Source organism: Ailuropoda melanoleuca, chromosome 9 (genome assembly GCF_002007445.2).
Source record: "Ailuropoda melanoleuca isolate Jingjing chromosome 9, ASM200744v2, whole genome shotgun sequence".
In the NCBI taxonomy this organism is placed as follows: domain Eukaryota; kingdom Metazoa; phylum Chordata; class Mammalia; order Carnivora; family Ursidae; genus Ailuropoda; species Ailuropoda melanoleuca.
The window spans coordinates 102,698,629-102,720,621 of NC_048226.1; the positions used below are offsets into that span (position 1 = coordinate 102,698,629).

At 59.5% G+C, this 21,993-nt stretch overlaps 2 protein-coding genes across 3 annotated transcripts in view; one reads left to right on the forward strand and one right to left on the reverse strand.

Annotated features, from left to right (window-relative positions):
• The window catches only part of FAM83H (family with sequence similarity 83 member H), a 15,267-nt gene extending 9,316 nt beyond the window's left edge, over positions 1 to 5,951 (reverse strand). Inside the window, exon 1 of one of the 2 annotated variants that reach the window (XM_034668742.1) lies at positions 5,931 to 5,951. Coding sequence is in view for 1 of the 2 variants with exons in the window: in XM_019802684.2 (XP_019658243.2) it covers positions 3,131 to 3,187 (57 nt within the window). In the remaining variant the exon portion in view is untranslated. Of the gene's footprint in view, positions 1 to 3,130; positions 3,306 to 5,930 lie in introns of those variants that run through there. The other variant, XM_019802684.2, reaches the window with a different exon arrangement.
• The window catches only part of IQANK1 (IQ motif and ankyrin repeat containing 1), a 20,178-nt gene continuing 1,937 nt past the window's right edge, over positions 3,753 to 21,993 (forward strand). The window contains 4 exon segments of the mRNA XM_034668535.1: positions 3,753 to 3,935; positions 4,985 to 5,137; positions 5,217 to 5,306; positions 21,681 to 21,979. Of these exon segments, the coding sequence (XP_034524426.1) occupies positions 3,753 to 3,935; positions 4,985 to 5,137; positions 5,217 to 5,306; positions 21,681 to 21,979 (725 nt within the window).

Below are 21,993 nucleotides of genomic sequence, written 5' to 3' on the forward strand. Positions count from 1 at the left end.
CTCCGCGCCTCCCGGCCCCCGGGTCCCCGGCCGCCGCCGCCGAGGCCCCGCCTCCCGGGCCCCGCCGCCCCCGGCGCCCATCCGTTCGCCGAAACTCAAGGTCCCTATGCCTGACCCCTGACCCTCGCCCCGGAAGTCGAGGTGACTCGGAAGTTCCGGCTCAGTCGCTAGGAAACGGGTCAGCCCGACGTCGGGGGCGGGACTTCTCGCCCGGCCGGCGAGTTGGGGGAGGCAGGTGAGGCAGGTGAGGTCGCGGGGGCGGCGTCGAGCCCGTGGCGGGCCCAGGCCTGGGGACCCCGCGAGCCCCGGGGACCCCCCGTCACACCCGGGCACCCCGTAAGCCGATGCCCTCGCAGAGGACCCCCCGACCTCTGCATACAATACTCACAAGTACCTGGGACCCCACTGGCACACAGAGACACTGCGCTCATACACCCCCTGCCCACACCTGCGACACAAGGGAGCGTCCCACACGCCAGTCCCCTCCAGGCCAATACCCCCCATGTAGATGGGACCCCACAGGCACTCCCACAAGGACTCTACAGACACATCAAGACACACACAAGGGGTGCCACACGCACCTGCCTCCTTACACACCAACGCCTCCACATGTAGGGGACCCTACGTGCACAGCAGCCCCACACGCCTATCACCCAGACACACAGCAACCCCACACACAAACAGGGAAGCCCACATTCGCTGACCCCCCAGCACAGGATTCCACGAGCACCAGGCCCATGCACACGACCCCTCAGAACTCGGAGAGTCCTGCATTCAGCAGGTGGCCTGCTAGCGTTGTTCCACGTGGACAGGGGACCCTGTAAGCACACCTGACCCCCCCAAGAAGTCCTCAGTCCCCCCCAAACACTTCAGATCCTTGCTCAGAACCCCAGTTCCCCACTGGATCCCACTTAGGGCCTACCCTGCAGTCCACCATGTGTCCAAGCCAAGTCCCCTGCCCAAGGCTTCTCCCTCTGCAGTCCATGCTGGAAAACTCTTCCTGTCAGTCTCTGGTCCCTTTCCTCTTTGTCCCTCTCGCCACATGATGCCATCTTCTAGGTTTCCAGGGTTGCTTTCTGTTTTGTTAATTCCTCCCCGAAATGCTCTGAGACACCCCAGCAGCAGAAGGTGGTGGGCACACAGGCATGGGATCACACCGGTGCCCAGGTCACGCTGCCGTGCCGCACCTGTGCAGTGGGGGAGGCAGGGGGACCCAGCCCAACCTGGGCCAGGGGAGGCCTCCCAGGGGAAATAAACTTTGGGGTCAGCCGCCTGGACTAGGGAGAAAGGCATTGCTTCCAGGCCCTGACAACAACATGTGTCAAGGCTGGAACAAAAGAAGGTTGGGGGCACAGAAGTGTGGGTGTTTTGGGTGGGCTGTGAGCAGTGGGGAAGCGCGGTGGCTTCAGCAGAGCGGGGTGGCGCTGTGTATTAGGGTGAAGCTTGTTCAGCCAGTAGCCCGGCGGTTCGGGGCAGGTACATAGGTACCAGACACCCAGCCCTGGGGGTCCTTGCAAGCATTCCCCCGGAAGCTGCTGGGCACACTTGGGCCAAAAAGCAGGAACAGGCAGGTGGGCCTGGAAGCTGGCAGGATGCTGGGTGGGGCTTGGGGGAGGACGTGAGGCTATCTGTCCACACAGGCCACTCTAAGCCCACACCCCTTGACCTTTCCTACCTGCCCCCAGGAAAATGAGCAGCAAGAAAGGGGGGCCCAGAGCTGCATCAGGGAAGTGGCAGACATCCCTCCCTGGAGCTGAGCCAAGAGCTGTTGCTGGTAAGTGCGTCTGACCCCCAGAGCATCTCCACTCCAACACCGACTTGTGAGACCCTTGCTGCAGCCGCCAGGTGTGCTCTGAGAAGACCCTTCCCCCTGAGAGTGGCTTTCAGGGGATCTCTGAATCTTGAGGATTCAGGGCTCAGAAGTCCATTGCAGACCCTGACCCAGAGACCTGTGCCCTGGGCGGGGACCAGGGGCAGTGTTGGGAGGTGCACAGCGTTAGAGCACATGGAGATGGAGTGCAGGCCCATGTGGACTGAAGACAGGTTCTGAGACAGAGCTCACTTAGAATGCATGTTGGGGATTCTCAGGCTATGTGTGTGGTCCACTCTGACCCTCTGTTCCACCTGGGCCATCCCCTTGCTTTTCTCTGCCTGAGGCTGCTCTCTCAGGCCACCCTCTCCATAGCCATTCCCAGAGTGAATGGTGACAGCTCACCCTTGGTTCAGTCCTGCTGTGGGTCAGGAAGGCACCTCCTCTCATTCCTACCCCCACCCATTGGCCTTCTCTTCTCTGAGTCCCATTTCTTCTCTGTCGTGGCACTCAGGAGTTCTCTGTGAAGCTATCAACACCTTCCAGGCTGCAGTTCTGGGTCCTTCCAGCACCCAGGCCTGCACCCGGGTCTGTGTTGGCTAACGGAGCACCCAGCCTGTTCCCCAGATGCAGCCCCTCTGCTTGGAGGGGGGCTGACCCAAGTCCCTGGACCTCAGAGGGCTCGCAGATCACGCGCCCAGCTGGGGTGACGGTGACTACTCTTCCATGCCAAGCTGGGGTTAGACCCTGGTTTCCCAAAATAGCCCCAGCGGCGTCTGAGGAAGCAGCATTTCTGGAATGAGGATGATGGTCCCAGGGCCGCATGTTACTTCTGTGATCTCAAGCCCTGGGAACACAGACTGCAATAAACAGTGGAGGCAGGGCGGGCAGCCGGGCAGCCTGCCGGGAAGCCCTGTTGGGGGTGGGGGGGTGGGCACGATCCTCACTTCTGCTGCCTGCTGACTGTCCACCTTGGCCCTTGCTGCAGCACTCCCCCTGCGCACCCCAAACACTGCCCTGGACAGCTCCAGCAGCCCCCTGCCCTGGCCCACCTGGCCAGGATGCTTGGGTCCTTTGTAGGAATACCTCCGCCTCGGTTTTCCTGAACAAATATCCTTTCTGGGCACTCTCTACCCGCCAAACACTGGGCCAGCCTGGGAGGGCTTGCTGTCACATGGTCACCCTGTGTGGTGTGAAAATGGGCCCACAGTTATCCCACAGCCACCCTGGCCTCAGCACACGGTCAAGCAGGTACCCGTAGGTTGCTTGCATGGCTACCACACCCCCACAGACTGTGCGGAGCCTCCCCCACCCCCTTACCTGGCCTTGGGTCTGCAGCACCTCAAGGCCCTCGCTCCGGAGTTGCTCCAGCGCCATGGCCAGCTCCAGCCCCTCCACGCGCACCCAGGCCTGCTCCTCCTGTAGCTGCTGCAGCCACAGCTGCTCCTCCTGCCACAGCTGCTCCCTCCACAGCTGCTCCTCCTGCCACAGCTGCTCCCTCCACAGCTGCTCCTCCTGCCACAGCTGCATCTGCAGCCTGACCTGCCGCCGCCGGTCCTCCAGCAGCTGCTGCTCCTGGGCTAGGCACAGCTGGACCTCGTGGAGCCTCAGCAGCTCGGGACCCAGGCCCGGTGTGAGGCCCCCTGCCCCACAGCCTTCCATGTCCGCAGGGGGGACTAACACCAGCTCGGACCCCAGAGCGGTGGCTTGCACTGGCCCCTCGGCTGCTTGTGGCCGCTCTGGCTTGGCCACCCTCGGGTGTCCCTGGGCAGCTGGCTTGTTGCTGGTCACGTGCTCCGCAGGGGCCACCCCCACCTTGTCCTGAGGGCCCCCTGCGGCGGGGGGCGGGGGCTCGGCCTCAGGGCCCTGCTGACCCAAGGCCTGCTGTGCCTTGCCCGCCCTCCTGCCTCGGGGTTTTCGAGCCCGACTTCGTTTCCCCGACATGGCCCCCGATCCGGCGCCTTTCACCAGGTGTCAGCTCCCTGGGGGCCCTGGCTCATCGCTGGCCAGCCGCGATCAGGCAGGCACAGCGGGCATCCCTGGGAGGCCACAGTGGGCCCTCTGCTCCTGCCCTGCCCCTCGGCTGGTGCCTGTGGCGCAGCCGCTCCGGGCCCTGGTGCTGCCTGTGGGCCTCACGGGCCCCACTCGTTGGGCTGGGCCACGCTGGGGAGTTTATAGGGACTCGGCGGCGTGGTGGCTCACCCAGGCGCGAGGGCTGACTAACGTGCTGACACAGGGCGCAGGACTTTACAGGCCACGGGCCTCGTTGGCCAGACTGGGAGGGAGACCGGGAAACTGGAGGAGGTGACTCTCGGCAACCAGATCGCCAGCTGTGTATAGCAACGAGTCTGGTCCTGCCCTGGGCGGGCCGCAGCGCCTCCTCCCCCGCCCCCGCCCCGCCCCTGGTCCAGGGCAACTCACCAGCCCATGGGCCCAGCAGCGGCATCCCAATCACACCCACCATCCAGAGACCCTCACTGGCCACAACAATCCCAACCCAGCTAGCCTGGGAGCCCCCCAGCCAGCACATTCCTCTGAGCCACACGGGGGCCCAGGCTTGCCTGGGGTGCTCTGTGGAGAGGACCGAACCGTTCGCCCAGCCTGGTGGCCTCCCGCGGGGGGCTGGTGAAAGAGACAGGGCCTGAGGCCCAGATGGCATTTTGTGGACCGAGATGGGGCAGCAAGGAACAGTCCAGCCTGCTCTAGGGTGGGGCAGGGGCTCTCGATGCCTCCTGGTTGGGGGTCCACTTGCCCTGCCCACAGAAATAAAGGCCTTTGGATGTCCAGGGACTGGCCTTTGGCGGGGGGTGGGCAGGGCCGGCCCCAGTGCTGGCGTCCCTGGGCTTCCTGTTGGGAGGAGGCCCCAGACAGCCTCCTCCCCAGCGTTTCCCCAGCCTGGGGCCGCTGACTCACACCCACGCCCAGGGCCCCATCCCAGCCAGCTCTGCCACACTGGCTTGACTGGTTTGCCCAGCACACCCCTGCTGAGAGCACCCTCCTCTCCTCCCACTCAGCCCTGTCCCTGAAGCTTCAGACGGTGGTCGACAGCAGGCCACCACCGGGGAGCGCAGGCGGACACAGGGATACGGGCCAGGACGGCGGGCCGCGTTAGGGGTGGGGCAGAGCAGCGGCAGGTCCTCCCACCAGGGACTTGGCCACACCTGCGTTCGCTAGAGCTGGGGCTTCAGCACCCAGGGGCAGGGGCGGTCCTGCCGGCTGGGCTCACCGGCGCCCCCGCGCGGCACCCCAGGGGGCGACGCCGGACTGCCGTGGAGGACACGCCCCGGGTGCGCGCTCCGTAACAGCCAAGAAGCATCTGTCCTCCATGTAGCCCATAAACGCCTCCCGAGGGTGATGGGAAGGGGTGGCCCCGCGCCTCCACCGCACTGACCCCCCCCTCTCCCAGGGAAGCCGGGAGAGACCCGCCAGCCGCCGAGGAAGACCGCCCGGCCGGCCAAGCAGCCCGCGGCCCCTGAGTGCCCAGAGGCTCCCGCAGGTGAGAGCCTGGGCGCCCCGCGTCCGCTCGGGGCGGGCGGGGATGGGCAGGCCTGGGGGTAGGCTGACAGGAAGGGGGCTGCCCCGGGCCGGGACACGCGTGGTGTGCGTGCATGTGAATGTGCGCGTGTACGCGCGCGAGTGCTCGCGGAGCCGCGCGGCCCTCCCCGGAGCAGGTGGAGCGAACCCCGGCCCTCTCTCTCTCTCTGACGACTGCAGCTCCGTGCTTTCCCGGAGAGGGCTGGGCGGGGTTGGTCCGGTGCCCGCCTCCCAGGGGCGCGGCCTGTCCGGGAGTCCCTCTCCCTCGCGCCTTTAACCCGCCGTGGTCGTCGGGGGCCCTCCTCCTCCCGCTGCGTCCCTCCGGTCGTCAGCGGGGCGCTGGCGGGCTTCCTGGGGACTGGATAGGGGGTGCCACCTTGGTGTCCCACCGTGCCTCTCCCACCCACTCTTGGGAGCCTGTGCCCAGGGCCTCTGTCGCAGGTGGTGGTCGTCCTTTATTTATGTATGTATTTGGGGGGGAGCAAGGGGAGGGAGAGAGAGAGGGAGAGCCGGGAGCCCAAGGTGGGGCCTGATCTCACAACCCTGAGATCATGACCTGAGCCAAAATCAAGAGTGGGTAGCTTACCGACTGAGCCCCTCAGGCCCCCCAGGCTGTCTTCTTGGGCTGGCGTCCTCCACTGTGGTCTCGACACTGACCTCCAGAGTCCTGTCTTTAGCAAACCATCGTCCTGTGCCCTGAATCCATATTCCACTGCAACCCCCAGCCCTGTCCTGGGTGTCTTCACACTCACCAGCACGTCCAAGTGCAAACCCCTCATCCCCTTCCTCTCCACTGCACCCTGGTGACCACGTGCCCGAGCCCTCATGCCCACAGAGAGGTCTTTGTGTTCTCTCTCTCCCTCCTCCCCACCCCTCCCACCCTGGCCTTGGTCTTTTCGCCTCCAGACTCCCATTTTACTTCTGGCCTGTCCCCCACAGAGTGGCTGGTCTCAGCCCTCACACAAGCTTGGTCTTGTGTGGGTGGTGCTGGCCTTGCCCCAGGATAAACTCCCAGCACCCCACCCACATGCTGCCAGCCAGGACAAGGAGCCTGACCTTGTCCCGAGGACAGGGGTGGACCACAGAAGGTTTGTAAAGTCCTGCCCACGGGTTTTAGAAGTTATCTACGCACGATGTATTAATTGTGGTTCTGGATTATGCATAGCAGGACTGATTCTCTGCAATTTTTTTTTAAGATTTTATTTATTTATTTGACAGAGAGAGACAGCCAGCGAGAGAGGGAACACAGGCAGGGGGAGTGGGAGAGGAAGAAGCAGGCTCCCAGTGGAGGAGCCCGAGGTGGGGCTCGATCCCAGGACCCCGGGATCACGCCCTGAGCCGAAGACAGATGCTTAACCACTGAGCCACCCAGGTGCCCCTGATTCTCTGCAATTTAAGCAGAAATGGAATGTGCTGGAAGGATATTCAGTAGCTGGAGATTTGGTCTGGGAAAGAGGCAGACGTGAGAGGGATTGCAGGGCACAGGCCAGGCCCCAGATGAGTCTGAGCGGGAAGTCCCATCTGTCACTAGAAGCCAGCGCTGGCTGTACCCTCAACTGCAGCTCCGCCAGGAACCATCTCGACCTGTGCCCGTGGCCTGCCGTTACTCCCGGGAAGAAGCCGTCCACACTTAGGTCACCCTCTCATTGTCGGGGAAGGAGGGACAGAATCTGTCCCCAGGCCCCTTTTTCAGTTTCTGTACTGGGCAGGGGGCTCCCACCGAATTCCTCAGAACAGCACCCGAGCTGACGAGGTGGGAGTCCCGAGTCCCGTCCTGAGGACAGCAGGCCCGTTCTCTCTTCTCTAAGGCCAGCTGTTCTGGGCCGTGGCATGAGGCTAGACAGGCCCCGCTGCCCTGCCTCTTTCTGCTGCGAGGTGGGGGCTCAGACTGTGCATTCGGGGTTAGCAGGTCTGTGCAGATGGCGGCGTGAACAGCCAAGCCAGTAGGAGCCTCCCCCGTAGGAACCCATGTCAACCAAAATAAAGGGTGTGGGCCTCGCATGGAAGGGGTCTGGTAGGACGGCTGCATTCGGGCCTGGACACCCAGAGGATGAGGACGTGTGTGGGCCCCACCCCACTGCCATGGCCCCGTGGCTTGTAAGCCCTGGGAACAAGTCTTTCTGTCCATTTGCTGACCCAGAGCCTTCTTTGCAGTGGAGACACTGGCCAGTATCACACAGGCACACTGTTCTTACACTCTGGGTTTATTCTGAGAAGTCCGTTCAAAGGGCGTCTCCCCCAGTCTCCTCACCAACGCCCGCGTTTCTGACGACGGGTCCAAAGCATCAGCCGGAGCCCAGGGGTCGGCACGAGAAGGTCACTGGGCAGTGTCTGATCTGGATTGGCCTTGATGAGAGCGGCTCGTGCTGTTGGGCCCTGGTGTCCCAAGCATCCCTGCCACCTCGGCTGCTCCGTGCACTGGCCTTCGCAGCAGCACTGAGTGGCCGAGGAGAGAGGCTGGCCGACGTCCATAGGACACTTGTGACGTCCACCCGGGTGTCCGATGTCTCCTCTGCGGTGGACTCTCTCCGCGGCCGTCCCAGTGAGAGGCAGAGCCAGCCCCACGCGCTGGCGCCCTGAGCCTGCTCCTGCCGCCTGCCCTGCGCATGCCTTTCCCAGCCCTGCCTGTCTCCGTGGTTCGCTTCCGGCTCCCGATGAACCAGCCAAGCCTTTCACCGTTGTCCTGGGGCCGGTTTTCTGTGCACCCCAGGCCACTCTTCCCATCCACAGGGAGCAGATTACCAGGTGCCCCTGGGTGATTGCCCACACCACTGCCCTGCAGGGTCCCTTGACGGAGGAGCTGTGATGCGGCAGCGGTCAGTTTGAGTTAGTGCCGCCGTGTGGACTCAGCTGTCTGCGCATCCGCGCATCCGTGCCGAGGCTTCCTCCGCCACCTCTTGTCCCAGGAGGCCGTGGCTGTGGGCTGAGGAGAGGCATCGATACTAGAGAAGAGAGAGAGCGTGGCCCGGCTATCTGCTTCATCTCTGTCTTGCGATGAGTTCCCACTGGGGCTGCCCAATGCCAGGAGTCCCCAGCGTGAGGACCGCAGGTTGTGATGGGCTCCTCAGGACGCACGTGCTCTCTCGCCCCGATTGGACTCCCAGTCTCCACCAGGGCCTCGGAAGAGGTCGGGAGCTGTTCTCCCAACCAAGAACCGCGTTCTGCTGTGACAGGCACAGCCTTACTCTAAAAGTGTGGAGTCCGTGCTGCCCCTGTCCCATGGGGGCTTGCCAGGGGTTCCACAGGGCATCCTTCCCCCACAGATACCTGCAGGGACCATTAGCCTTCTGGGTCTCAGTAAATGGGGCGGGACGGTATTCCCGGGTACGCCGAGCTGCTCTCAGCTCCTGGCGCACTTGCCCACCACTGGGCTGCTTTCTTGATGGAAGGAGGTACAAGGCACAACCATTTATTTTTGACCTTTCGATGTCCTAGCAAGTCCTCGATTTATGAACCCCAAAGCCTTCCCCAGGCTGGTGGTTTTGTCCCCCTCTGTCTGGAAGTCCGAGGGCCTGTGTGACGGCAGGGCGATCTGGGCTCCTGGGTTAGCTTCCTGTGGCTGCCGGAGCGAGCAGCCCACACTCAGCAGTCTGCAGCAGCACTCGTTCGTTCCCCTGCACGTATGTGGGTGGGTTCAGAGTCTAACACGGGCCCAAGTGGTCACAGAAAAGGCCTTAGGAACTGCGACCCTTTCCAGAGGCTCTAGAGGGAAACCTGTGTCCTTGCCCTTCTCCGCCTGCTGGGGTGCCCCTGTCCCCTAGCTTGCAGCCCCGCCGCCTCCAAGTCAGCACTGTTGCAACAGCTCCCTGCGGGCTCCTCTGCCCCTCTCCCACGTTGAGGGACCCCTGTCATTACATTGTATCTACCCGCATAGTCCAGGATGATCGCCCTGTTTTAAGGTCACCTGATTAGCAGCCTTAATTCCCTCCTGCATGTCACACAGCACATTCCCAGGCTCCAGGGCACACGACAAGGACATCTTTGGGGCAGCCCTTGGCCTCCTGTGGTCCCCATGAGCCGCGGTATCGCAGGAAGCCAGAGCGTGGCAGTCCTCTTGAGAGAAGACGGTGAAGGTGTGTTGCTGTCTTGGCCAGATGAGGGGGGCGGGGCTGTGGTCCGCGGCGAGGATGTGGAGGAAAGCGCCTGCCAGATCAGCGGGTCCATACCGCCCACAGCAAGGTGCCAGGGGCCAGGTCAGTCTGCTCCAGGAAAGACAGCGGTTTGCCACCTGTCCAAGTTCACCGTGGTCCGTCTTCTTCCATTATTTGTTTTCTGCAAAGGCCAGACAGGTGAATTCAACGCAGATAGGATGGGAACCACTACTCCTGCTTTCCTCAAAACTGTTTTTGTTTTTTTTCAATTAAGGCTTTATTTTTTTAAGAGCAGTTTTAGGTTCCCTTCAATTGAGGGGAAGTACAGAGCTTTCCCTCATACCCCCTACCGCGATGCATGTACAATGTCCCCATCATCCTCATCCCCACCAGGGTGGTGCATTTGTCACAGTCGATGGACCCACGCGGGCACACGGTCATGAAGCATCATCACCCAGCATCTGGTTGACCTCTGGACTCATTCCAGGTGCCGGACCTTCTGTGGGTTTGGACAGACGTGTAACGACGTGTATCCACCAGCAGACCGTCGTACCGGGTAGTCTCACTGCCCTAGGTCCTCTGCTCTGACTGTCCCTCCCGCCCCCCACGCCCTGCAACCACTCGTCGGTCTCCACGGTTCTGCCTTTTCCGGAACGTCGGAGACTGGGAGTCACACACGGTGGAGCCTTTCCAGACTGGCTTCTCTCACTTCGCAACGTGCGTTTCGGGTTCCCCCGTGTCTTTCCACGGCCGAGAGCGCATTTCTATCTAGCGCTGAATAACATTCCGTGGTCCGCAGGGGCCGCGGTTCACGTATCGGTCCGCCTGCTGAGGGCGACTCGGTTGCTTCCAGGTGTTGGTGATTCTGAACAAAGCTGTTACATACATCCACGCACAGGTCTTGGTGTGGGTGTAAGTTTTCAACTCTTTGGGGTAAATTCCACGGGACACGGTTGCTGGAACACGTGGCAAGAGCAAGTCTAATTTTGTGAGAAACGTCCACGCTCTCCTCCAAAGTCGCTGTACCGGTCTGCTCTCCCGCCAGCCACGGGTGAGCTCTCCTGTCGCTCCGCGTCCTCACCAGCATGTGTCGTCGGCGCTCTGGATTTTGGCCATTCTAGCGGGTGTGTCATGGAATCTCGTCGTTTTAATTTGCATTTCCCTGATGACATATGATGTGGAACATATTTTTTAAAAATTATGTTCCGTTAGCCACACACGGTACATCGTTAGTTTTCAATGTCGTGTTCCACGATTCACGAGTCACGTACAACACCCAGTGCTCCTCGCCGCGCTGCCCTCCTCAATACCCGTCACCCTTTTACCCCCTCCCTCCACCCCTTGGAGCATCTTTTCTATGCTTATTCGCCAGCTGTATATCTTGTTTGAGGAGGTGTCTGTTAAGGTCTCTGGCGCAGTTTTTATCTGTGTTGTTTGTCTCCTCACTGTCGAGTGTCAGGAGTTCTTGGTATATTTTAGATAACAGTCCTTTATCACATGCAGCTTTTGCAAATACTTTGTCCCAGGCTGTGACTTGTCTTCTCACTCTCTGACAGTGTCTTTCGCAGAGCAAAAGCTCAGTGTATCAATCATTTCTTTCATGGATGGTGCCTTTGATATTGTATCTAAAAATCGTCACCATACTCAAGGTCACCTAGGTTTCCTCCTATGTCATCTTCTAGGAACTTTATAGTTTTGCGTTTTACATTTAGGTCTATGATCCATTTTTTAAAAATATTTTTTTATTTGACAGCGAGCGTGCAAAAGTGGAGAGAGGGACAGAAGGAGACAATCTTCAGGGGGCGCCTGGGTGGCTCAGTGGTTAAGCGTCTGCCTTTGGCTCAGGGCGTGATCCCGGCGTTCTGGGATCGAGCCCCACATCAGGCTCCTCTGCTGGGAGCCTGCTTCTTCCTCTCCCACTCCCCCTGCTTGTGTTCCCTCTCTCGCTGGCTGTCTCTGTCTGTCAAATAAATTAAAAAAAAAAAAAAAGAAAATCTTCAAGCTGACTGCCTGCTGAACAGAGAGCCCAACACAGGGCTCCATCCCACAACCCTGAGATCATGACCTGAGCCAAAACCAGGAGTCAGATGCTTAACTGACTGAGACACGCAGGCGCCCCTGTGATCCAGTTTTTGAAAAAGATTTCAGTTTTTAAAGTAATATCTATAGCCAGCGTGGGGATCGAACCTACAACTCCAAGATCAAGAATTGCGCAGTCGACTGACTGAGTCCCCCAGGTGCCCCTGGTCTGTGATCCATGTTGAGTTGATTTTTGTGAAGGCTGTAAGGTGTGTGCCCAGAGTCACTGTTGTTTTGCGTGGGTGACCCGTTGTGCCACCTCCATTTGTTGAAGAGACTGTCTTTCCTCCGTTGTGTTGCCTTTGCTCCTTTGCAGAGACGAGCTGACTATATGTATGTGGGTCCCTCAAGTCTTCACTTGCTGTGAAAATCTACAATTCCTCTAGGAAAGTGCTGTTTCTCTCTTGTTCACCATCTTGGTGGGTATGAGGAAGTTCCATGAGCTCCCGCTTGGCTCTTCCTGCTATAATGACCCCATTGCTCAAGGACCCAGCGTGCGCTTTCTGCTGGTGGCTAAGTATGTCTGTCTCAGCATCCAGGACGGATGCACGGACCGGTGCCCAGTGCTGGCAGACTGAAGCCGCAGTGCCGTCTTTGACTGGTCTCCAGCCCGTAAGCAGAGGCCCTGATGCTATCACAAAGCGACAGTGCCAGCGTCAGTTCGGACGCTGCATCCGAGAGTCCTCAAAAAGCCTGTGCACCCCCCGCCGCCCCCCGACGCGCCTGTGTGCGGTTAGTCCTGGCAAAGGGCCAGCGGCTCCTCCGAGGAAGGACTGGGGGAATATTCAGTGTCAGGAGGGAACTTGCAGCGTTGCTGGATCCTCCTCCAAGGGCAACTGGCTTCCCCTTTGATCTGAGAGCTGTGGGTCTTTGACCTGGGCACTTGTCGGGGGCGGCGATTACTGTGACGGCTGAGTCTGGATTTCGGATTGGCAGAGCTGGTGTTTTTCCGGTTTTACAAATCGAGAGAGCACCCTCCAGACGGCCCGTCCACCCCGTTCCAGGTCAGAGCGTCCTGACCACCACTCGGGCTTGCTGCCCCTCAGGACACCAACACCATCTTGCAGCCACTTAGCCTCTTCTCTTCTAGAATCTGGCCACCCCCCGCCACGAGTGAGCTCTGCATTCAGTCACAAGTGTCTTTCTTCTCGTTCTACGAAGGGCATCTTCTCGGACCCTTTGCAAGGACCCTAGTCAGGTGGAGGATTTCCAGACTAACATTAACCATTTCCTGCCAAAAAAAAAATGTTTTTTGGAAGCAGGCTATTTCTTTCTGGAGCCGACTTGCACTTCCCTGCTTAACCTGTTGTAACCGCTAACTCTGCTTACCTGCCTGGGTGCGGCGGGGGGTGACGGGGCCCCATCTCTCCAGGCGCCTAGCTCGGGTGAGGTCGTGACATGGTTCAGAAGGACCGCTCTCTCGTTGTGGCAGAGAGCCAGCCGCATGGTCGCTGCTGGGGCGCGAGAACGAGCAGGCGGGAAAGAGGAAATCCCTTCTCCCCCATCCTGCCTTCCAACCCCCCTCCTGTGCCCCCTGTTGGCAGAACAGGGCAGGCAACTCTGGCCGAGGGGCGGTGTGGCGCGGCACCAGCCCTGCAGAGCGGGACCGAGGAGGACGTGCTCCAGCCCTCAGGCTGCGGCCTTCGCACCGCCATTCACGCGCACACGCCCTCGCAGAGCCTCTGCCTAGCGCACTGCATCCTCTGGAGGAGTGAAGACGTTCTGAGGGTCCTTCCAGCAGTCCAGCATCACCTTCACATCCCTCCGGGAACCTGGATTTTCTGAAGCTTAAATACTAAATTGTTAAAGTTTACCGGTATCAGTAAGTCTTATGTAAAAAATGAGAGACTAAGGGGCGCCTGGGTGGCTCTGTCACTTAAGAGTCTGATTCCTGGTTTCAGCTCAGGTCGTGATCTCAGGGTGGTGGGATCGAGCCCCGGGTCAGACTCTGAGCTCAGTGGGGAGTCTGCTTGGGACTCTCTCTCCCTCTGCCCCTCCCTCCCGTGCCCTCTTTCTTTCTCTCTCCAAGATAAATAAAATCTTTTTTAAAAATTAGAGAATAGAGTAGAAAAAGATATCAGTTGATATCTACAAATGTATGTGACAAGCAGGAAGATGTGCACCTGCTACTCCCACTCTTGTCCCCGAGACCCATCGTGGCCGCGGCCGCTGCTCAGCGCCCCTGCCACGTGCCCTTTGCCCTCAGCTAGGGCGTCGGTGGGCCTGGGTTCCCTACCTGGAGGGTGTGAATCCTCGTGGGTTCTCGCACTGCAGGGGACACCTGGGTTCCAGACATAGCCCTCCTGGCCCCTGTGAGGACCAGGGAGCTGCCCCACGGGAGGTCAGAACCTGTCACCCCAGTTGGTAGAGAAATGCCCTTCTTTGCATGTCAGACTCGTGCTGGGGCGGAGGCCTCCAACTGCGGTTCAGGCCATTCTTACGTCGCCCGGTGGAAGCATTCCCTGGGAGCCAAGCCCTCCCCCTGCAGAGCTGCGAGCCCTGGAGAGGAGGGACAGAAAGACCGCTGGGGGGTCGCTGGGGACGATGGGGGCAGTAGCCACTCCTGCTTCTGCCTCCTGGTTGCCGGACACGTGTATGTCGGCTGTGGCGGAAACAGCCCTGTGTTGGTCCTCAGTTGCTGCTTCACGTGTCACAATCTTGTGGCTCCAGTGTCCTCTCTCAGTCCTGTGGGTCGGGCGTCCAGGCACAGCCCACGTGGGTCTCTCTTGGGCTGCAGTCTCATCCCAGGGCTTGGCTGGGGAAGGGTTTGCTTCTTCGTGGGCCGTTGGGTGAGGCCCTTGCTTCCTCCGGGCTGTCCCGCCACGTGGGCCTCTCCAGCAGGCGTCCTTCAGTATCTAGTTTACACATTGAGGAACTGAGGGGAATGGCCACACGGGGTCCCGCAGAACTGCCAGGCCTGGTCTGTGAGTTGGGGCCCAAATCCCACTGTCTCCTGCCCACTGGGGGATCAGCGTGGTATCTGGGGCCCCAGTGCTTGTTCTCTGGAGTTGCTACTGCCCTTCCTCCAGGGACGGTCACCCGTGTCCATGCGCAAGCTTGTTTGTGGGGCTTGGAGGCAGGTTTACTGTCCACACTGTGGCAGGCCGCTGGTTCCTCCCGACGGGACCCAGGCCTCCCACTCAGCCCCAGGTGCTGACGTGGCTCCTCGTGATACTGTCTCTTGCCGTGGATTACTGGCAGGTCGCTTCCTGTTGGCAAGGAGCTCAGCTACAGCATTTGTATTCCATTGGTAAAGCAAGTGTTTTGTTTTATTTATTTATTTATTTATTTATTTATTTTTATTTATTTATTCGACAGAGATAGAGACAGCCAGCAAGAGAGGGAACACAAGCAGGGGGAGTGGGAGAGGAAGAAGCAGGCTCATAGCAGAGGAGCCTTGATGTGGGGCTCGATCCCATAATGCCGGGATCACACCCTGAGCCGAAGGCAGATGCTTAACCGCTGTGCCACCCAGGCGCCCCCCCCAATTGCATTCTTAAATGAGATATGCAAGTTTGACTACTGGGTTCTAGACAACTGGATTTTTTTTTTAAAGATTTTTTAATTTCTTTATTCGACAGAGATAGAGACAGCCAGCGAGAGAGGGAACACAAGCAGGGGGAGTGGGAGAGGAAGAAGCAGGCTCATAGAGGAAGAGCCCGATGTGGGGCTCGATCCCACAACGCCGGGATCACGCCCTGAGCCGAAGGCAGATGCCCAACCGCTGTGCCACCCAGGCGCCCCTGGATTTTTTTTTTTTTAAGTCTATTGCAGCAGGGGCGCCTGGGTGGCTCAGTCGGTTGAGCATCTGACTCTTGATTTCAGCTCAGGTCGTGATCTCAGGGTCCTGGGATCGAACCCCATGTTGGGCTCCCCACTCGGCAGGGAGCCTGCTTCTCCCTCTCCCTCTGCCCCTCCCCCGCTCATGCTCTCTCTCTCAAATTAATAAATACATATTTGTAAAAAGTGAAGTTTATTTATTGAAGTAATCTCTGCACCCCACGTGGGGCTTGAACCCATGACCCTGAGATCCAGAGCTGCACGTCCTTCCTCCCGACTGAGCCCAGCAGGTGCCCCTAGACAACTGGATCTTTTGAATCGCACCAAAGTAGCCACTTGTGGTGAATGTTTCCTGGGATGGAATCAACATATGGATCAGACCAAGAGCCACGTGGCGTAACAGGTGCTCCGCGTCCCTTTGAGGAGAAACGGCCCGGGGACCACAGCTGGGATTCAAACCGCCTTCTGACTGAGTTTGCAATAGTTCAGTCACTCCAAAAACTACCCATTTTCGGCAGAAACAGAACTGAAGAAGTTCGTTCTCTCTGTCGGTCTACACAGGCTCTTCCCTGCGCTCCGTTTTCTTTGATTCCCTCTTCTGATTGGAAGAGCGCGGCTCTCACACTTGGCCTTTCTTACAGGAGCAGTGGCGATTAGGGTCCCGAGAGCAGCGTTGGCTGCATGCTTGCTGTACGCCACAGTCTGCTCTACGTATTTCGTGTTGATTAATTAGAAAACCAAAGCCCAAACCCAAACCCTGGGGAGCAGGGGGAGTGGTTTTCCCTATTTTCGGGGCTCACGTGGTGATTTCCTGACGCACAGTCACACCTGGATTTTGCGTTCGTCTGCCCCAGTCTCGCGTCTGTACCATGTAAGAGATCGTTTTCACAAGGTCACAAAAAGCCCCTCAGGCTTTGATCTGGGAATTGAGGGGTGTTTCGCGTGTCGCTGTCTTCCTTCTGGGGGCCCCGCAGCGGATCTGGCCCTCTAGCACGAGAACACAGGGAGAGGAGCATCCGCGGGGGGTGGGGCTCCGCCAGCACAGGACAGACACACGACACTAGACAGCACCCCCAAGATCCAGTGCCTCGAAACACTGTGAAGCCGTGACAGAAAGTCACCCACTATCTCACCATCTGAAACAAGGCCTCGCAGACACGTGGCAGTCTGCTGTTTCCGCGTCCTGGTTCCTCCTGCAGCCGCGCCCGCATGGCTTTGGAGACGCCGCTCTGGCTCGGTCTTGCGTCCCCTGCTCTGTCTCCTCCCGGTCACTGAGTGTGGGCACTGGGGCTTATGAACCCGGCGTCTTTCTCCTGAGGCACCAGGCGGACGTGGCACCAGCCCGTTCACTTTGTCCCACAGGAGGCTGAGTTCTCATTGCACGTGGCCCTCAAAGATCTCGTCAGTTGTGTCCTTTACTCTTTGATTTGAGAGAGTTGCGGCTTCCACCCAGGTGGTCCTTGAATTTCCCAACGCGATTGCTTTTCCATTTTCCATGCAAACAAGCCAGTTGTATTCTGAGCTGGTCTTTGTGAAGAACCTCGTGGAAAGCGGCCAGCATCTCTGATGCCTGCTGCACACGCCTTCTTGCCCTAGAGCGACAGGCTCCCGAGATGCCCGCTCTGCCTGCGGTCTGGCCTGGAGGACGCCTGCGAGCGCCACCCCCTCCCTGCCGTAGCCCAGGCCCCTGTTTCCGCCTGGCGCTCGGTGCTCGCAGTGGTGGCGCCCACCTCCTGCTACCAGATTCTGAGTCGGTTGGGAGAGCCCAGGCTTCCAGTCACAAGTTTCTTGCTTTAAAATAACAAAAGCTCAGGGTTGTCTGGGTGGTGCTGTTGGTTAAGCATCGGCTTGTGGTTTCGGGGTCGTGGGATCGAGTCCTGCGTTGGGCTCCTCGCTCCGTGGGGAGTGTGCCGGAGAGTCTCTCTCCCTCTCCCTCTGCCCGCCCCTCTCAAAATAAATACATAAATCTAAAAAAATAAGAAAAGGTTATTTCCCTCTCGGGCTGTGCTGCTGGGCTGGGTCCGCGGACGAGCCCGCCCCTTCTCCAGGTGCCGCGCGGCTCTCCCGCGGGGCGTGGCCGGGAACGGTCACTTCCACGGGCTTTATCGTTTTCTTTGTGTTTTCTCCTCTGACACAGGGCTTGTTATAAAATGTATTTCAGAATTTCTAACTATGTGGGTATCGCTAATTTTTCATTTCATCTTAAGCTTAATGCAGCTACATTCAGAAAGTGTACTTTGTGATTTCAAGTGTGTGATGTCTGTTAAATGTGCTTTACAGCTCAGGTTTTGGTCAGTTTGGGTAAATCTTCCGTGTGCGCCCAGCGAGTCTGTGCGCCCGCGGTGCCTGGCTTCGGCGCTCTCACCCTGCCCGCCGGACGGCTTCCGTGTCCTCACGGGCTTGCGGCGCTGTGTGTTCTGACAAGTACCGAGAGGCCTGCGCTGACCTTTCCCGCTAGGCGTTCACATTTCTCGGTTTCTCTTCGTGGTGTTGATGTATTTTGGAGCCGTGTTGCTGGACAGCAGCGGCCTGGCAAGAGCCCGGCCGTCTTGGCGGCAGCCGCCTCTCTTCTGGGCTGCTTCCCTTTAGCGCCAGCGAGGCTCACTGCCACCCGCAGTCGGGCGTCCTGTTTCCTGCCGCCCAGTGAGCGGACCTGCACTGAGCAACCAAAGGCCGCACAGTCCTGCGGGACCCGGGCCGCCCCGACTCGGGCACCTGCAGCGGCGATCTGGACACCGGCCAGGGCTGCAGTCGCGTGGGAGGCTCGCACCGCAGGGTCTCTCCGGTCGTTGGTGGGTTTGTGCCTCGCTGTCGCAGGCCTGGGTCCTGGCTCTCGGTCGGCCCGGGCCGCTGTACAGCCAGTCAGTCTGCGTCAGCCCGGGAAGCGCCATCGCCGTGGCCGTGCTGGTGGCTAGGAGCAAGTCACAGGCGTCGCCTGTGCTGCGGGAGAGGGCGCCACCTCACGCTCTGTCCGCCACCACGTTTCTACAGCAAGCTGCTCGCGGCTGCTTGCCCTGGAGTTTTCAAGTCTAGCGTGACTGCCCGCCGTCCTGACGTCGCACGGACCTCCGCACTCTTCACTACCCCTACCCTCTTCCCACGTACGTGCTCCTTGTGTGTGTTTGAGCTCTCGTGAGTCTGTGTGGCTCTCTGTGGGACCTCAGCCCTGCCCGCACCTGCGCACCGGGCTCGGCGGCTCTCTCCCGCCAGCAGCGAGCCTCCTGTCCCTTCCGCAGGCGAAGCTGGCTGTCCAGGCCCCTCTGGGTTATGTTTGCCCAAAGGTGTGTTTATCTCACCTTAAATTTTTAAAAAGATTTCATTTATTTATTTGAGAGAGTGAGAGCACACACGAGCAGGGGAAGAGGCGGAGGGAGAAGCAGACTCCCCGCTGAGCAGGGAGCCCAACACGGGGCTCGATCTCATCACCCTGAGATCATGACCTGAGCTGAAACCAAGATGTGGACGCTGCACCGGCTGAGCCCCCCAGGTGCCCCTTCCTTTAACTCACGTAAAGACTTCTCCTGCTCTGCTCGGTTTTTAGCAGTTTTACCCGGCTGTGCTTTGGGGTGTGTGCGTTTCCCTGCTTGTTTTCATACTTGCCCCGCTTGGAATTTATAGAGCACATCAACGCTGTCACTTGATGTCTGTTGGTTTTGAAAAGTTTTCTTTAGATGTTGCTCCCTCCTCCCTGCCTTTTCCGTTTGCACCTCGAGTGACCTGGGCATCAGACCTTCCCTCTCGTCTCTGCACCTCGAGCCGGGCCGTGCCCATTCGCATCGCACTCCAGCTCACGGGTTCTGTGCGGCCGTGTCCGTCACGCCGTGAGGCTTACCCGTCTGACCCCCAGTCTCAGGTTTTGTATTTTACATTCTCACGCTTCCATTGGGTTCTTTATTGTTGTCTCCAGTTCTCTGCCCAGACTTTTTAGTCTGTCTTTCAAGTCGCTGAACGTGTCATTGGAAGTCCGCGCTCTGGAGCCGCTCATCGGCTCTGTCTGGGTCTACTTCTGTTGTTTACCATTTTCTTCATTTTTCAGCCGTATTGTGTGTCCTCACTTGCCTGATTATCTTTTGGGTGCCGCACGCTGCATGTTAAACATTTGGGGGGGGGGCGCCTGGTGACTCAGCCGGTTAAGCTTCTGCCTTTTGATTTCAGCTCAGGTCGTGGTCTCAGGGTCGTGAGACCCAGCCCCGCGTCAGTCTCTGCGCTCCGTGTGGAGTCTGCCTGGGACTCTCTCTCTTCCTCTCCCTCTGCACCCCTCCCCCAACTCGTGCATACTTGAGATATGCCCGAGTTCTGGATGATGTTCTCCTCTAGAGAGGATTTATTTTGTCTCTGTCGGGCATCAAGGCGAGGGGGACCTCCAGATTGCCTTGATCCCATCAAGGATTGAGTGGTTTGCAGCTGGGCCTTCCTTTCCCACGAGGGTTCTTCATTTCCCAAAGAATGGAGTTCTTTCGGGTTTCTACCCAATAGGGCTGCCAGATAACATACAGGGCGCTCATTTAAATTTGAATTTCAGATAAACAACAAATCCTTTTTTTTTTTTCCGTGCGCATCTCCAAAATTGTGTTTTGTGTTATTAGCTCACTCTGGCAAGCCCAAACCCAAAGCTTTACTGAGCGCTCCGCGTTACGCACAGGTCTTGCCTGCTTGGCGCTGTGGTCGGCCCCGGCCTCGCCTCCCTCCCGTGGGTGCTGCCAGATGAAGCCCCCCGCCCCCGGCTGGGACCGCCCGCCGGTGCTCGCCAACGGCCTTTCCACACCTAGGTCATGGTGGTGTCACTCTGGGAGGAGAACACGTACGGAATCTTCTCCAGCTACTGTTTCCCTTCAGAATCCCGTGTGCTCTGATTCCTTGTGACGTTCGCTGGAGCGGTGAAATGGGAAGCGTTTCGGGAGAGCCCGACTTGCTTGCTTTTCTAGCTGGGAGCTTGAGGAGTTTTCTTGTTTTTTTTTTTAAGGTGCAACAACCTGGTTAGGATGTGAGCGATGCTAGTAGTTTTGATTCCTGGCATATTTTTTGTCACTCTTAAGATTTATTTCAGGAATTTTTTCTGTATTTCATCTCTGACTATTTTCCCCATTGCTAGTCTCTGCATCCCAGAGACACGAATTATTCTCGCGTCCCCGTCTCCCCTTCTGCTGCGTCTCGCTCACTTCACCCATGGTCACCACCCCCACTTCCCGCCACACCGCCACTGGCCTGCGGGACTGAGCGTCCCTTCCCTCTGTCTCTGCGCCTGCACCGGTGCTGTCCTGCCGCCTTAGCCTTGTCTCTGACCCCTTGTCTCACTGAGTCCCTCTGGGGCTCCCCGTGGCTCATGGTGCTTTCAGAGAGCGGGCTTCATGGCCTGTGTCCCTGGGGCCACCACATGGTCACCACGCTGTCCCCTGCAGTCTGTCTCACCTGCCCTAGCTGTTTCTTTTCCCGCTGAGCGTGGTTAGCGCTGTGATGCCTGGAGAACTCCATAAGCCCGCGGAGCAGTTAGGAACGTACCGGAGCTCACCAGTGCGCTAACATTAGATTTGAAAAGCCCCGTGGGGTGTGACTGCCATCAGTGCCCTGTTTCCGAGAAAGGGACAGGGAGGCCCAGAGAGGTAACCGACCCGACCTCAGGTGGGCAGAGAGCCCACAGGGCCAGGTGCAGACCCTTGTCCGGTGCAGGCGGGGTCCGGGGCTTGGCCTCCTGCTTAGACCTTCTGCTGTGCCTGCTGTGCAGGGGGCAGCTGTGCAGGGAGACGACACCCTGGGCTCTCTCTCCCAAGTCCCAGTGGGCTGGTGGGTTGGGACCCCTGCTTCAGCCTGGCCAGCCCAGCCTCCGCACGTGAGTGCCTGAATGCTGAGGGGGGCCCCCTGGCCTTCAGGGGGAGGGGTCCTGGGGGGGTGCACGGGACTTCTCCGCTGGAGGCCACCTTCCTCCCCATCCCTCAGGCTCCCTGCTAGCTCCTCCAGCGGGTCCGCAGCTGGGGATTCCCGGGGTCCCAGCTGTCTCTGGGCTGGGGAGGGTCAGGAGGCCCGGGCCCTCCCTCTGCTCTCAGCTCCGTTCTCCTACCTCCTCCACCGGTGGATTAATGCAGTGTGGCCTCATTTGCAGATACTAAAGATTTTAGTTTTAAGCAATCTTTGCACCCAACGTGGGGCTCGAACTTACAACCCTCAGATCAAGGGTCGCAGGCTCCACCGACTGAGCCCGCGCGGTGCCCCTGCCTTTGTGGATTTTAGAACATTTCCGGCCTTGGGTTCCGTGGAAAGCGCTGTGCGGGCTCCGCTTGCGGTGTGAACCTGGAGATCTGGCGCGCCTGGTGTGGGAGGCCCCGGGGCTGCTGGACGGCAGCTTGGAGAGGACCGGGACCCCTGAGCCCCTCTCCCCCCCCACCCCGCAGGGCCAGCTGCGGAGGACCGAGCGGCCACTGTCCTCCAGTGCGCCTTCCGGCGGCTCCTGGCCAGGGAGGAGCTGGCCCGCCGTCAGCGGGAGCAGCAGGACTACCAGCGGCAGATGGAGCAGCTGCAGAGGGAGGCAGAGGGAGGCGGCCAGGACCCCCGCACTCGGGCCGGGGAGGGGGGCTCCCTCGGTCCCGGTCTGCCCGCAGGCCTTCGTGGCCCTGGTGCGGAGGGAGCAGGAGGCGACGCGGCGGCGTCGGGAGGCGGCGGAGGAGGCCGAGCGGCGGCGGCGAGAGGAGCGGCAGCGGGGCCTGG